General features: G+C 33.6%; 2 protein-coding genes across 2 annotated transcripts; one reads left to right on the top strand and one right to left on the bottom strand.

Moving 5' to 3' along the window:
- Nucleotides 1-1031: 1031 nt before the first annotated feature.
- LOC124452424 (U4/U6.U5 tri-snRNP-associated protein 1-like) lies at nucleotides 1032-10530 on the top strand. Its single transcript, XM_047002953.1, has 31 exons — nucleotides 1032-1563; nucleotides 1737-1794; nucleotides 2049-2107; nucleotides 2418-2494; nucleotides 2576-2631; nucleotides 2992-3175; nucleotides 3299-3358; nucleotides 3485-3521; nucleotides 4040-4098; nucleotides 4201-4275; nucleotides 4345-4417; nucleotides 4679-4725; nucleotides 4885-4911; nucleotides 5142-5201; nucleotides 5275-5331; nucleotides 5517-5569; nucleotides 5822-5867; nucleotides 5933-5972; nucleotides 6747-6837; nucleotides 7009-7054; nucleotides 7166-7223; nucleotides 7287-7349; nucleotides 7437-7477; nucleotides 7675-7770; nucleotides 8094-8175; nucleotides 8385-8475; nucleotides 8594-8623; nucleotides 8732-8852; nucleotides 9052-9141; nucleotides 9304-9428; nucleotides 10018-10530. The coding sequence occupies exons 1-31, from the start codon at nucleotides 1347-1349 to the stop codon at nucleotides 10040-10042; spliced, it is 2244 nt and encodes a 747-aa protein (XP_046858909.1). The 5' UTR covers nucleotides 1032-1346; the 3' UTR covers nucleotides 10043-10530.
- Nucleotides 10314-13876, bottom strand: LOC124452425 (external alternative NAD(P)H-ubiquinone oxidoreductase B2, mitochondrial-like). Its single transcript, XM_047002954.1, has 7 exons — nucleotides 13316-13876; nucleotides 12699-12947; nucleotides 12254-12387; nucleotides 11829-12046; nucleotides 11410-11582; nucleotides 11192-11273; nucleotides 10314-10995 (listed from the first exon to the last, which is right to left on the bottom strand). Exons 1-7 carry the CDS (start codon nucleotides 13785-13787, stop codon nucleotides 10572-10574), a joined length of 1752 nt encoding a protein of 583 aa, XP_046858910.1. The 5' UTR covers nucleotides 13788-13876; the 3' UTR covers nucleotides 10314-10571.
- Nucleotides 13877-14741: the final 865 nt, after the last annotated feature.

Genomic DNA, 14741 nt, shown 5'->3' with positions numbered 1-14741 from the left:
ATTGTATATTGCTACTCAAAAGCAATTTTTTTCTCCTTTTGTTGCTATGGACGTATAATACAAGCAATATATATGTTGAAATACATGTTATGTAGCTTCAAACAAACGGTGAAATACATTTTTTTCTTGAAATATATATTCGAAAAATGCTCATAGCATAATCGTAAAATGTTTGAATAAAAATCCAAATGCACGAATGTCAATCTCTACCAGAAAAATCTTGACATAATATCAAAAAACGACGAGCGGTATTCATTAATTTAGTTCATCGTCATGGAGCTTTTGGAGACAAATTATTGCATTTAAAAAAATATATATATGTTATGCAATATACAATCAATAGTCGACAGCACGCTAAAAAAATGTATTGTTTTATAATATTTGATTGAAACTAAATCATAGTCTCTTATAATATAATGATCATTTCACGTTAACAGTGTTTCTTCAACTTTTGCGCATCAAAATTGAGAACAAATTCCTTGGAGAGGGGGGGGGGTAGTTTTTTCATAAGGTATTTAAGTAAAATTCCCAATGTTATCAAAATTTACAAGCAGATTTACTTTTGTAATGTAGCAAATCTGTAGTTCTATACATTTCAAAGAAAGCAAAGATGAGTTCAGATCCTCCTTTTGTTTCTTCATTTTGACTTTTGACTATAAAGTACCGACAAAGAATAAAAATATTTAGGAGAAATGCTTATATGAAAGTTTTTATCGTTGTTAAATCTTAAATTTTACAGTTTTTCAACTATCAATTTTGTCGTGACACAAATCTATTTCTTTTAAACACCGTCATTGTAAAGGATATTTTTTATGCCGTTATGTGCAACGATTAGAGAGCAATTTTTATTAAAATTATGATTACATAGTAACGGCATTGATTTTAGCAAAGCAGAGCAATAAATACAATAAAACAACTCATGCCGCATCAATGATCAATCTAAAATACTGAAGGGAGTACGGGCTACAAAAAGCTAAGGGGTTTGTTTGGAGATTGACACACATAATTAAAATATAACTGTGTGCTGAGCACTCTGAAAAAAGTTGACTGTTCACAGAAGTTCTTACAGAAGTTCAAAATTTAAGTCAAAGACAGAGTTCTTTTCTTTTCGTCCATTACGACTATTGTGAGATTTAAATTGCTTTCCTGGACGATTTTTGGGGACGAAGTCATTTTTGACTCAGAGAGAAAGTCCGAGAAGCCCTGGTAACTAGAAATCATATTTTCCAACATGGCCGCATAAACCATCGATTAAGCAATTTTAATCATTGTCGTTTTGAATTTTCTTTTTTCTCCTACATTTTTTCTCTTGTCGCAAATTTGGAAATTTTTGATAAATATCAAAAATGGGTTCATCAAAAAAAAAGCGTGAAAAGGAGAAAGAGAGCGATCGCAAAAAACATAAAAAGGAAAGAAAAGACAGAGATGTCGAGAAATCAAAGTCTCAAAGAAGAAAACGTGAACATGATGACGACGATGAAGAAGTTCCTCATCATACTATACAAAATCCTGTAAAAGTTGATGAAAATGTATTTGATTATGGACATGGATTTGTCAACAAAAGTGAGTTTCAAAAATGTTCCTACTAGTACTATATTTATCAAGTTTAAGTCTAGTGCGAATGTATGTATCTTTAATAAAATATGAATTTGTAATTATACACAAGTACTATAGCTTTAAGTAGGATACGAACTTAATAGCAACAGTAGCGTTCCATAAAACAACATATTTGTTAGGTAATCAAGAAAATGAACCGACAAAAGAAGAGGCGTCATTAAGCATTGAAGAAACAAAGTGAGTTGCAATTTTCTGTGGTGTTTAACTATCTCAATAACTTTCTTTGTTTCAATAACTTTAAGATATGATCTAACAGTCAAATGAGTGGACATACAGTATATTTATCTGTAGTTTAGGGGGTTTTATTTTGGTGTTTCCAATTAAACCAAGTAAATAAAAATAATGCTATAATTTGGTGGTTTTTCATAAACTTAAATTGCAAACCTGCTTAAGTAAGACATCTTAAATTCTGTGATTTTTAAAACTTTTAGTAAGATCAGGGCAAAACTTGGTTTAAAGCCATTGGCAGTTGATGACTCAAATGAGGGAGGTAATTTTTCTGTTTAAAATAGGATTTTTATTGTTAGGAATTAACAACACATTATTTGCAATTTTAAAAGATGTATCAATTAAATATTTATGCTTTAAAAGTCATTTGAAGTCTTTTTGAGTGAGAGTTTGAATAAAATATTCATATTTATATTTGATACAATAGGCATGTCATCTGAAATTTTCTTTAAAATAAAGTCTTTGGTTTATTTCTCAGTTTTCTAAGTGTTTCTTAATCCAAATTTAGTTGACTACTTCTATGTACTTTTGCTTGTTTAAATAAACATTTGTTTCATGATTACATTTTCTAGATCAAAAGAAGAAAGGTGATGATGACTTTGTTCATGCTCCTCCTGTTAACATTGCGGAGCATGAAAGTCAGGAAAAGGTTTTATCTTGTTAATTTTATTTCATTATTTTCCATAAAATATGTTCAGACCAAGGAATTCAGCAAATTTACATCATTTAGTACCGTGAGAAATTGAAAGAAATGCGCGAGAGAAGAGAAATGGAAAAGAAACTTGGGTAATGTTTGCCTTTGGCTGGCAAGAGTTTCTCAGCTTTGAATATAAAGTTTTTTGTACTTGCTTATTTGCTGCCTATCTGGACTTGACTGTATTTAGCGTAAATTTGTGTAATTTTCAAGTTATGGCAATTGTAACGGTAGCTCTTGTACACGCCTTTGATAATAATCTGTGTATTTAAATGATTAATTGACAATAATCTAGGGTCGTTTAAAGGAATGATGTACTATTTATTTGATATGGATTAATTATCGTAACCTCAATATAAGACTTGTGTATATACTGGATTGTAGATTAATTATGTATTCATTAGTAGATTATTTGGTGGAAAGAAGTTCAAGTTAAATGTTTTGTACTCTAGAAAAGTAAAAAAACTAGCTGACAGTGATAGTGAAGAAGACAGTGCCTTATCGTGGGTGAAGAAAGTGAGGAGAAAAGAGAACGAGAAACAGTTGGCTGCAAGACGTGCTCAACTTCTTGAAGAAATGGATGAAGAGTTTGGTGTTGGAGATCTTGTTGATAACGTGATGGGCATTAAACCTAAAGTGAGTCTATATTTTTGTCTGTTTGTCATTTCCACCAACAAAACTACTACGTACAAGATATAGTAGAAATAAATTCATCTTAAAACCTTTGTCATTATTCAAGACTTAACGATATATTTTCAGAATTACACCGCCAAAGATTTAAAAGGATTGACAGTCGAACACTCTTCTAACATAATCAAGGTTTACATGTGTATATTGTTTGGAATTGCCATAAAATGTTTTAATAGCTCCGTGTTTTACGATCATCTCCGATTGCTTATTGAAACAAAAAATTAAAGGGATCGTGTTTGATTATTATTTTTTCAGGAAGGGAAAAATGTGGTCTTAACTCTTAAAGATTCAGGTATTTGTTCATGTCTTTGTTTTATGGAACGTAGTTAGCGATTACATAATTTGATGAACTACCCCTTTGCCATAGTTGTAGACGTGTACGTAAACACTACTTACGAAATCCATTAAATTTACGTTTACGAAATCCACATAAATTCACTATGCGCAACAGCTCAATGTTTGCACCTTCCATTATCTCTGATTTTTTTTCCGAGTCACCTCTAAGCCATCATTCTCTGAGTCACCTCTGATTCACCTCTTACCCATCGTTCTCTAAAGCAACTCCGAGCAATCATTCTCTTAGTCATCTCTGAATCCTCTCAAAGCCATGATTTTTTTAGTTATATTTATAAGATGGTAATAACCAGAGTGACAAACTTTCATATCGCATAATTATTCTTGTCAAGGACATACGAACTAATGAATGCATTTGAACGACACATGGTCATTTATGTGTTTTTTTTTTGCTGAATTTTAAATCTCATTCATGTCGATGTGTATGATTCATTTGTGATTTTTGTGATTTTTTAGAAGTATTAGATGATAGCGATGACGTTTTAGTAAACGTGAACTTGATTGATGATGAAAAAGTTCGTGAGCTTGTGTCTCAAGAAATAATTTTCTTGGCCATTATTACTATTTTGGTACAACTTTGCTATGTAATTTTCTTCAATACATGTATTTTATGTTAGGCGGAAAAAAACGTAGAATTGAGGAAGAAAAAGCCCGGCTATCAAGCTTATGACGAATTTGACGAATCGGGAGAGGTATAGTATGTATTACATTTTTACGGTTCGCTCATTATTGCTGTTTGATAAAATAATGTATTTTCATAGCAAAAGATTCACGGACTGTTGTCTAAATACGACGAGGAAATTGATGGCGAAAAGAAAAAAACATTCAGTTTGGGTATGTTGTTGTCATTAATGTCATTTTTTGTGCGTGACGTACTTTTTGGGGCTATTTATGACTTTAATTTACACGTGGCTTTATATCAATTCTTGTTAATATATTGTTGCATCAATTCTTTTTGACATGTTCTATATTTTTACGTAAGTTTGTTTGGATTAGCGAAGAGTTACGTGGTTTTCTGCTTCATTAATATGTAGCTAAATTGACAGATATGGTGTGTGTATGATGTATATTTCATTTGATGTCTGTTCTGTGTAGGTAAAGGGGGTAGCGTTAACTTAACAAAGGAACAGGAAATGCAAAAAGTGAGTACGTTTTATTGAATATTTTATCAATGAAATTTCGTTACCCTAATGTGTTTTCTAGTGACCTTCGGTAAAAAATCATAAATTAATCATTTAGTGTGTGTTTTTCTTGACTTAAATAATTTGTGGTAATTGTGATGTTATTTTTTCTTGCTTTAGATACGTGATACGTTGAAAAGTCAAGCAGTGAGTTTTGTTCTTCAATTATGAAGAGGATTTTTGAAACTACAATTCAGAACAAAAAGCTCTTACGTTTTGTATAAGACTGCACTTTGTTCATTTCATGCAAGGCGTTGAGGGATGTAATGTATTCAGCCGAAATATCAAAAATATTATTGTTGTTTTCTTAGAAAATGCAATTTTAAATTTATTTAAAACAACAAACTCGACATCTAACTATTTTTTACTTTTTTGAGGTATCGTTAACGACACCTCAGTTGGCCACACAAAGCGAATATTACACTGAGCAAGAAATGGTAATCTTTTTGAGGGCTTTCATTAGTTCTGATATCGAATATTTTTGGTGAGAAAGAGTTTTCGTTATCTTAGTTAAAGTTTAAAAAACCGAAAAAGAGGAGAAAGATCAAGAAACGAGAAACTTTGAAGGTAAGGACATTTTCTGGCAATAAATTAATTTCTGTATATTTGTTGTTCTGTGAACATATTTTTATCTTAAATTTTTAATTGTGCACAGCTTCTGTGTTATGAACGCGTCCTTATAATTAATCAAAAAATTGTTTGGTTACATGAAACATTTTGGTTGAGTATCTGCATCATTTTCTTTTATTCAGGCCGATGATTTGATACCTCTACAAAACTCCGAAAAGAACGACCATGGTTCCAGGTAAACATTTTCTTTATATGTATTTGGATGCAGAAAGTCTCTTATTAAAACTCGAATTTGTTTCAGTTGATGAATTTGTTTGGAGTGTTTTCAGTCCTAAAGGATTTGATGTTGGACATTTTAGTTCTTATGTATTGCAGCTTGCATTTGCATTATGTAATAGGAATTATCTGATTATTGATATCCAGTCCATTCGTACGTTTTTCACTCTAGTATTTTTGTTCTGGATGGTTTCATTTACTTTACCTTTAGGAAGTCTAAACAACTGTCGCAGAAAATTAAGCTTGAGTCTAATCAGGTAATTTCTTTATGTGTATCTTGTTTTACATTTTTATCGTGTTTTAAATATTTCTGTTATTTCAGGACGATAAAATGGAGTGGCAAATGGCTGATCCTAATGACAGTAAGTGATAGTTTTGAAATTAATACTAACGGTCACAAAGTGAGTTGTTTAGTTTTACCCATATATATATATATTTATAAGTTTGAAAATTGGTAATCCAGGCATTTAATACATAAAAGATAAAAGTTTCTCCTGATTTTTAATGATTTTTATTGAGCTTTCGACTCGTTGCTTCGAGCCTTCATCAGAATGAGGATATTATTTACTTTCCTCGCCAGTATTGAAAACATTAAACTATGACCAGACGAAATCATGATATCCTACGACGTGACATCACTCTTCACATGCATACCACTAGACATAGCTAAACAAATTACAAACGAACTACTCACAAACGACAAAACTTGGCAAGCTACAACACAACTAGACAAAAATGACATCCTAGACTTACTCAACTTTTGCCTCTCCACTGAATTCACCTTCCAAAACACATACTACAGACAAATTTCAGGCACACCAATGGGATCACCACTATCCACCTTCCTCGCAGAAGCTGTCATGCAACACCTCGAAACACAATCAGTCACAAACAACACAAACATCAGACTATGGAAAAGATATGTCGACGACATCTTTGCCATAGTCAAGAAAGACAAAACTGAACATATCCTACGCACCATAAACAATACCACAAAGAACATTACCTTTACTAAAGACGAAGAGCATTCTGATGAAGGCTCGAAGCAACGAGTCGAAAGCTCAATAAAAATCATTAAAAATCCGGAGAAACTTTTATCTTTTATGTATATATATTTATATATTGTTGTTGTTCAGTTTCTATCGTGGGAGGTGCTCCAATGGAAGACATTGATCTTCCAACAGAAGATGACGATGCTCAACTGGAGTTACAGCTGGCTCTTGAGAGGTATAAATTATCATTATGTATATGCATTGGTTATGGAATTTTTTATTTCTTGAGTTTATTGTTTAGGAAATTTCATGTGATTTGCCCTCGAGAGTTTGTTTTGATAGTACACGTACGAAGTAGTTGTATTTGGTTTATATTGCAAATTTTTTGAAATATTTATTCATTCAGATCTCGACGCTCAAAGTTAAAGAAAGAAAATGTTGGTATAGAGAAGGTACAGTAGTTTGTTATGCCAGTTTCATCACTGTTTCAACTTAAGTAGACGGGGGAGGGATGTTTTAGTACAATATTAGCAGATTTCAAACGTTTTCAATGACGTGTTTAGGTTGTCGAGTCCTTGACGTCCATATCAAGTAAAGTGGATACGGACACCGCAATGAGAAGTTAGTTTTTATCGCGATGTTAAAAAGAATATCAATTTCAAATGATAATTTCGCTTTTCACAGATACTATTGTTCTTGACTCTACCTCCGAATTTTGTCGAACGCTTGGCGAAATTCCCACATACGGTTTGTCTTTCAAGATTTTATAGTTGACAGACAGTTATTAATTTGTTCGCTGAGTTGTTCATTCTATTTCGCAATAATATTGACCAGGCACTTCAGGAAATCGTGCTGATGTTGATGAACTGGATGATGTAAGTTACTGGAGTGTTATACATTCGCGAAATTGCTAGAAGTTTTGAGTTTTAATCAAGGATGATATTCAGTCTTTGTAAATATTCTTCCTGGGTCTTTAGATCTAAGTTTAATACTTCTGTCGTGGTCTAATTAGAAATATCAAACTGCATATAATTCCTTCATTTAATTTAAGTTATATAATTGTATTGGACAGGATATGGATCTTGAAGAAACTGAAACTGAACCTGGTGGATGGGAAGCTGTGAAACAAAAAGACAGCGGAACTGAGCATGCAAAATCAAAATCAGCGGTTAGTAAAATGATGGGTAGTTACTTTATCTGACACTTCCTGAAGTGTATCAAAATGTGGTTATAAATGAACACACGTACTACATTCCTACGCAATCTTAACCATACTTAGCCATACGTAGGACACCTTAGGGATTAAAGGGAAATTGTATTGAGTAAGATAATCTTTGTTGATCAATAGCGTGATGCTGAATTTGCAATAAATTAGAAACATAACTGTATGAAAAGCTGTCTTTTCTCAAACATTGAGTTCAACATTTTTCTTTATAGTATGTTCAGTATTATACTTCTTAAGATTTGTCATGATGTGTAACGATGTTTTAGTTGAAAGATGCAAACGTTTTGGATGATGAACCCACGTTGGGTTTGGGCGTCGGTGCTGCGTTGATGTTGGTACAAAAGAAAGGTATGCTTTTGGTTTTATGAAAAATGTTGGAAGACAATGATGATCAAGATTGTGCACGTGAGATACAGAGACTGTGAAGCAAGAAATAAAATAGAAAAAAACATTGTTAGAAGAAAAGGATGGTAGAAATGAAGAAGGACAGCATCATAAATCATTTTAAAGCTTTTTCCTTTTTTCTGTTATTCGAACTAAGGGGACCTATTTTCTAGGTTTGATTGAAAATGATAAAAAGGAAAGAAAGTTTGCTGGTGGTCTTGCCCTTCCTGAAACCGTAAAGGTTATTGATGAAGAGAAAATGAGGTCGGGAATCGAAAACAATTTACGTAAAATCTATTTAAATCTGTTTTGAACAAACATGTTTAATTGAAGAAGCTCAATACAATAGGCTAATACCTAAACGTATTTGCTTCTATTTAAGGGACGAAGAAAGAGACAGATTACGTGAAAGGTGTGTATTTTATGCAATGCTAAATTCAGTACTAAAAATTAAGTACAATGTAGTACCCAGACTCAGCAAACCGCGCATATAGCATCAATTTCTTTGTAATGTATGCAGAGGTCGCGATCGAGAACGAGAAAGATATAATCCAAATGCTTTCAAAGAAAAAGTTGGCTATAAACCAGATGTTAAATTGGAGTACGTCGATGAGCATGGCCGACAGATGAATCCTAAAGAGGTACATTGTAATATGATTAATTCGCGTTCATGTGAATAAGTGGTATACCATCATAAAGTTTCAGTTTTTTGTACGAGCATTTCATGAATGAGAGGTTTGCATGGGTTGTAAAATACTGTGGTAAATACTCACAGTGAAAATAGAAATTGCACATACTAAATGATGCATAAAAACTGTAAATGTCATTCTTATGCCATAGGCGTTCAGGTATTTATCGCACAAGTTTCATGGCAAAGCATCCGGGAAATTGAAGAACGAGAAGCGACAAAAGAAATTTGCAGATGATTTGGTGGGTATAAACAAGTGATAAGATTATCATATAAAATTAGTTTTGCATATTTGTTATCTAGCATGTTCATCTTATATACATGACTCTTCATAATCACTTACACAAATCAATTCTACTGATTACTTGTTCATTGCAAACTTTAAGATTTTCGTGTTTGTTAAGGCCTTAAAGAAAATGAATGCAGGCGATACCCCACTCAATACGGTGGCTTTGTTCTCGGAGAAACAAAAACAAGGACAAACACCTTACCTTATTCTCAGCGGTGGGGGACAGACTTTCGGCTCGGGGTAAGTTAATTGTGTATGCTTGTTCTTTATAATTTTGTTGCCAGTTATTTTGTGCAATGTGTGCATTGTGTTGTATGTACCTGTCGATAGTTGTGTCAACAATACATTAGACGTCACGAATGAACTTCCTACTAAGTTACCGTTTATTCGATTCTAATATCACTTACTGTTGGTGTTACCACCTATTAAATTACAAATTTCACTATTGTCGGTGTTACCACTTATTAAATTACAAATTTCACTATTGTCGGTGTTACCACCTATTAAAGTACAAATTTCACTATTGTCGGTGTTACCACCTATTTAATCAACTGGTCCGAACGTTGTTACCGATAGGTTTTTGTTATCAATTGTTGAATTGCTAAGTGTAAGCCTTAGAGGGGTTAGAGTTTGGGTGGGAGTTCATCAGTTTGTATTCAAAAAGCAACCATCTGAATAGACTATTGGGAGTTTTCAAGTATTGTTGGGTTACAATAACTTTATTGGGTTGCTACACTCGGATTGGCTGTTTTATTTACAAACTTCACTACTGACAATGTTGACTATCTATTATATTTCCAATTTGTGTTCTGTCACCTTTTTTTTTCAGAACTACAATCCAAAAAAGAAAATAAATTGTAAGTATTCAGGTATGACGTAGTACACAAACTGCTAATAGTCATAAACATTATCTTAACGGTTGGAAAACAAAAGCCTGCGCACGCACGCACGTGTCAGGTGTATGTTGGGATGATGGCTATTGCAAAACGTAAAGAAAATCTTCAAAAACATTTTTAGCGTCTCCTTTTTTGTGTCATCTGCTATTCAACTGTCGAACATTTTAACTCTGTAAAGATGATGAATTTGTTTCTTAAAAAATGCACAGTAAACTTTACACGATAAAAGTATGACTAATTTACAGCTGTTTATTCAGTATAAATATACAATACCTATATACGCTAACGTGACACATAAATACATAATACATTACTTACTAATGTTATTAAAGTGAAATATAGTAATATGTATAACAATAACACCCCTTTTAATTGTGTTACAAAGTCTATGCTACAATTGATAATAAAATGTTGCTTTATGGCCTTGACTTTCGGCCACGATTTTACTTGAGAAACAATTTACATTTCACAATAGAGTAAATGTAATTTAAATTCGCGAGGTGTCCCTTCCGAACAATCGACTTTTGATCCAATCAAAAAGAATGAGACATTTCGTGCGAACGGTAACCGACTCGTTGAAATACGCCGCTTTCCATAAATACATTGCACCCAGACCTTTAAATGACCCAATAACCGGAAACTGCAACACGGCTCTGTCGTCACCAATGTATGCAAACATTCCCATATGATTGTATTCGAATTCGTCAGCACCCACTTTGCTGAGGTCAGAAGTCTCACCAATATCGTCCACGTGATCTGAGAAGAGAATTCCAAGGTATTTGCCTTTTTGACTCGCGACCTGCGCGGTGCATGGCAAGCTTGTAAGTTTATTATCAACAATTTTTAAGATATTTTGGAATTCCTCAATTCCAAGAGAGCCGTCCGCGTTTTCGTCCGCTTCTTTGAAAGCTCTGGGTAAAACAAGTTGATATGTTACACTTAACATTATAAGTAAAGAATCATTGAAAGAGAAATTTACTAGTGGTGTGTTTGTGGGTTCTTTTATATACTGCGTCCCAATGTAAAATTTTACATAAAAACACGAAGTTTGTAAAAAAAGGGATTTTCACTCGAAGCACATAAACAATTAAACTTATGCGAGCTCACCTAAGTAACGTATTGTCCCAATCATCAGCAGAAAAATGTTTACAAATTTGTGGGTACGCGTACTTTGCTTTTTCCATGGCATCTAGAAGAAGAGAACAATCGTTGTAAAATTCATTTTGTGATGTGAAAAGTCATCGTCTTCACTATTATTTGATAGCATGTAGCAACTGCAAGAGACTAATAGTTAATTTATTTCAATGCTCCATTGAGCTTTTTACCTTTAAATTCCTTCAAACTGAGCTTTCCATCGTTGTCTTTGTCGGCTTCGAAAAAAATTTCCTTGATATTCGACAAAAGTTTCTTTAGTTCAATTGTTGAGCAATCGCCCATGGCAAATATATGCCCGTTTGAGTTCTTCACTTGCAGAAAATTGTCTGTCAATAACGCATGTCTAAAAACAAGAAAATTTCCGCTCTCGTAGTGTCCATTGTCCTCATTTGAAGTTAAGGTCTATGTATTATTTTGGATCATGAAAGTACAATTCGAAAACGTACTTCTAAAGATAAAAAAATACTTTAAAATTACCGAAAGTTGAGAAATTACCGAACCTTTTGACCAATCAAGAAAGAGAATACATACTATATATAATAATTTAGGCTAGTGTATTCTGAGGTTGCCGTGTGTATATTTCTCAAACCTGTTCGTTTGTCCTGGTATTTTCTTCATAATTTTTTTCGTAAGCTCTTGAGGTGCGATACCTGTTGACCAAACACAAGTTCCAAAAGGAACTTCAATAATCTCCTTTGTTTCCATTTTCTTAACGGTCACACAGTTTTTCTCGACCTTGGTAACCATATGCTTTGTCCAAATGTTGATCCCATCTTTTTTAAAGTGATTAGTCGTGTATTCCTTGATCTAGATATAATGAGTTGTATAAGATAGCGAACAAAGTAGTAATATATGACTGTTTGTGTGAGAAAAAAAAACAATGCCTAATGCTTTGGTTATTCTTAGTTTGTTTGGCCCGAACTTCTCTTTCTTTGAAATTCGGACACGTTTACAAGTCGAAAGAAATCCAGAGACAAGCGACATTGTCACGTGTTATTAACAGCATTTTCGTACACTTTCGTCGTAGGCATTGAGGATTTGTGGCAATGCTTCAACCAAAGTAACTTTGCAGTAATCGATCAAATTTGGGTATAGATGCTTAAGGTCTTCACGGACCAAATCTCTTAGTTCTGCAGCAAACTCAACTCCTAAAAAAGAGCATTCAACTGTCAGTTAGAAATTAATAATGAAAGACGTTTTGACTGCACCAACGTTAAGACAAGCAACGTTACAAGACTTTGATCTAGAGAAAATTTCACTTGAACACGTTTGAGCGGGGGGGGGGAGAATTTGTATTCAGCAACGTTTCTCAATGTGGTCACAATTAATCTTACGTTGACTACAAATTAGTTTTCCGAGGGCATTCCAAGACCAGTGGACTCAAGTACAATGAAAACATTGACCTTAATGTGAAAGCTCTTCTTTTGATAAATTGCATTGTAAATATATTTCATCTTACCTGTTGGACCAGCTCCAACAACTACAAAATGTAACAATCGCTCAATCTCTTCCTGTGGCTGATTGGGTATTGCAGCTGTTTCAAAACAGTCCATCACAGTGTTTCTCAGTTTGCATGCATCTTCCACAGACTTAAGGAAATGACAATGTTCTCTAACACCAGGTATGTTAAATGTGGCATTGTCAGCACCTATTCCCACAATTAGGATATCATAATCCAAAGTGTACTCGGATTTACTTCCCATGATTGCTAAGGAGGAGAACGTACGTCTTTAAAGCTTTGTACATTAAACGCATCGTACAAAATTTAAAAAAATACAAGAGCTGTTAGCAGCAGGAAATATTATAATGAATTACGGTTTGTTTACATACTTGACGGGGCGAACTATTGACATGTTTTTTCACCCGAGGTTGAAATGTCAAAAGTTACGAAATCAGACGAATCTTATATAATCGACACAACTTCTAACGTCGATACAACTGACTCTTTACCAAATACAACACAATTGCAAAAGAAAGTTTCCATGAGAATTCATGAAATTCTTTCGCATTAAAAATACAAAACAAACACGTAAAATATGTCTACATAATTATAATGACACAACTGGATAATCTTACCGGAGTTGTCTTTACATATGACCTTTTGGTTGTCAATATCTACATCCACACATTCCCCTTCGTAAAAGTACACAGTGTTCTTGTGTTTTTTGTGAATGAGATTTCGAATAGGCTCTACTACACTGCGTATTTCGACTGTACCAACCGTCACTGATGGCAATAGAGGCGTGAACAGAAAATAATTTGCCGGCGAAACAACACTGAGTTCGTACAATTCGGGCTTTAAATTTCGTATGAAATTTACAGCTGCCCAGCCAGAGCCAAGTAATACAACTTTCTTTTTCTTCTCAGCCGTATGGCAATGATTGATTCCAAAGAATATGTAAAGTCCTGACGAAAATGCACCTAAGCAAATTAACTTCCACTTAAAATTATGTTCCACATATTGATGCATTGTAGACAAATTTCGTTGGAAATTTTGCGTCTGCATTCCTTGCATGTATCGAGGAATGCTTTTCATAAAACGAAACATGATTAATCTTCTGTCGGTGTGCACTAAAAACAACTATTTCATCGTCTGTTTCAATTGTCATGTAGATAATCGTATTGCCTTGCAGCTAATTGAATTGTGTTATTGAAAGGGGGGGGAGGGGGGCCATTGAGTCCATTCATTGGAAATGGCGCAGGGGGAGAGTAAGATGAATGAAAATATCAAATATGTGGGTATGGAAGAAATATAGGATCAAAAAGACAAGTGAAAATTAAGATGTACAACTTTAAAAGAAGAAGAATGTGACAAACATTGAACAAATGAAGACATGTATGACATTAAACATAAGTTTGGACTTTAATTTTTTGTTCATGTAAGTCTATAATCCCTTAAAGTGGCTCTTTTTTCAACAAAAATTTTCACTGGTTAATGTTTTGGAAGTAGGTTTTAATTAGCCAGTAGATTTAGACATGGCTCAGGTGTTTAGGGCGTTGATCTATAGTCAACACCTTTAAGAAATAGGTTTGAAGTTTTGAAGATGCCTTTTATAAAGGGTTTTTCAACTCTTTCTGGCTTATCTGAAACGAAGCAATTTGTTTTTGTTAATTAGCTATGTCATATAGAGAACAAATCAAATTTGAGAAGGGTTCAGCTTTAGCTAAGAATGAGATGTTACTGAGTAAAAACCCAAATTTTTTCAAACAATTTAACATGTTAACGTTTCATGTTTGTAAATGTAGATCGTCCAGGTTTGTATAGTCCTGAGAAGGACTGTTGGTGTTGACTGACGTTTCAACAACCTTAGCGGTGGTCATCTTTAAAGTCAATCAATTTTTGACTCTGAAGATGACTACCACTAAGGTTGTTGAAACGTCAGTCAACAACAACAAAAACAGTCCTTCTTAGGGCTATACCAACCTGGACGATCTAAATTTACAAACACATAACGATAGTCCCGGGCTCAAACCATTTACTTTATGTTAATGTTTGCTGTCA

The sequence above is a fragment of the Xenia sp. Carnegie-2017 genome, unplaced genomic scaffold (genome assembly GCF_021976095.1).
Source record: "Xenia sp. Carnegie-2017 unplaced genomic scaffold, XeniaSp_v1 HiC_scaffold_25, whole genome shotgun sequence".
NCBI lineage: Eukaryota > Metazoa > Cnidaria > Anthozoa > Malacalcyonacea > Xeniidae > Xenia > Xenia sp. Carnegie-2017.
Note: the sequence above shows the minus strand (reverse complement) of the source record. Positions and strands in the feature narration are given on the sequence as shown.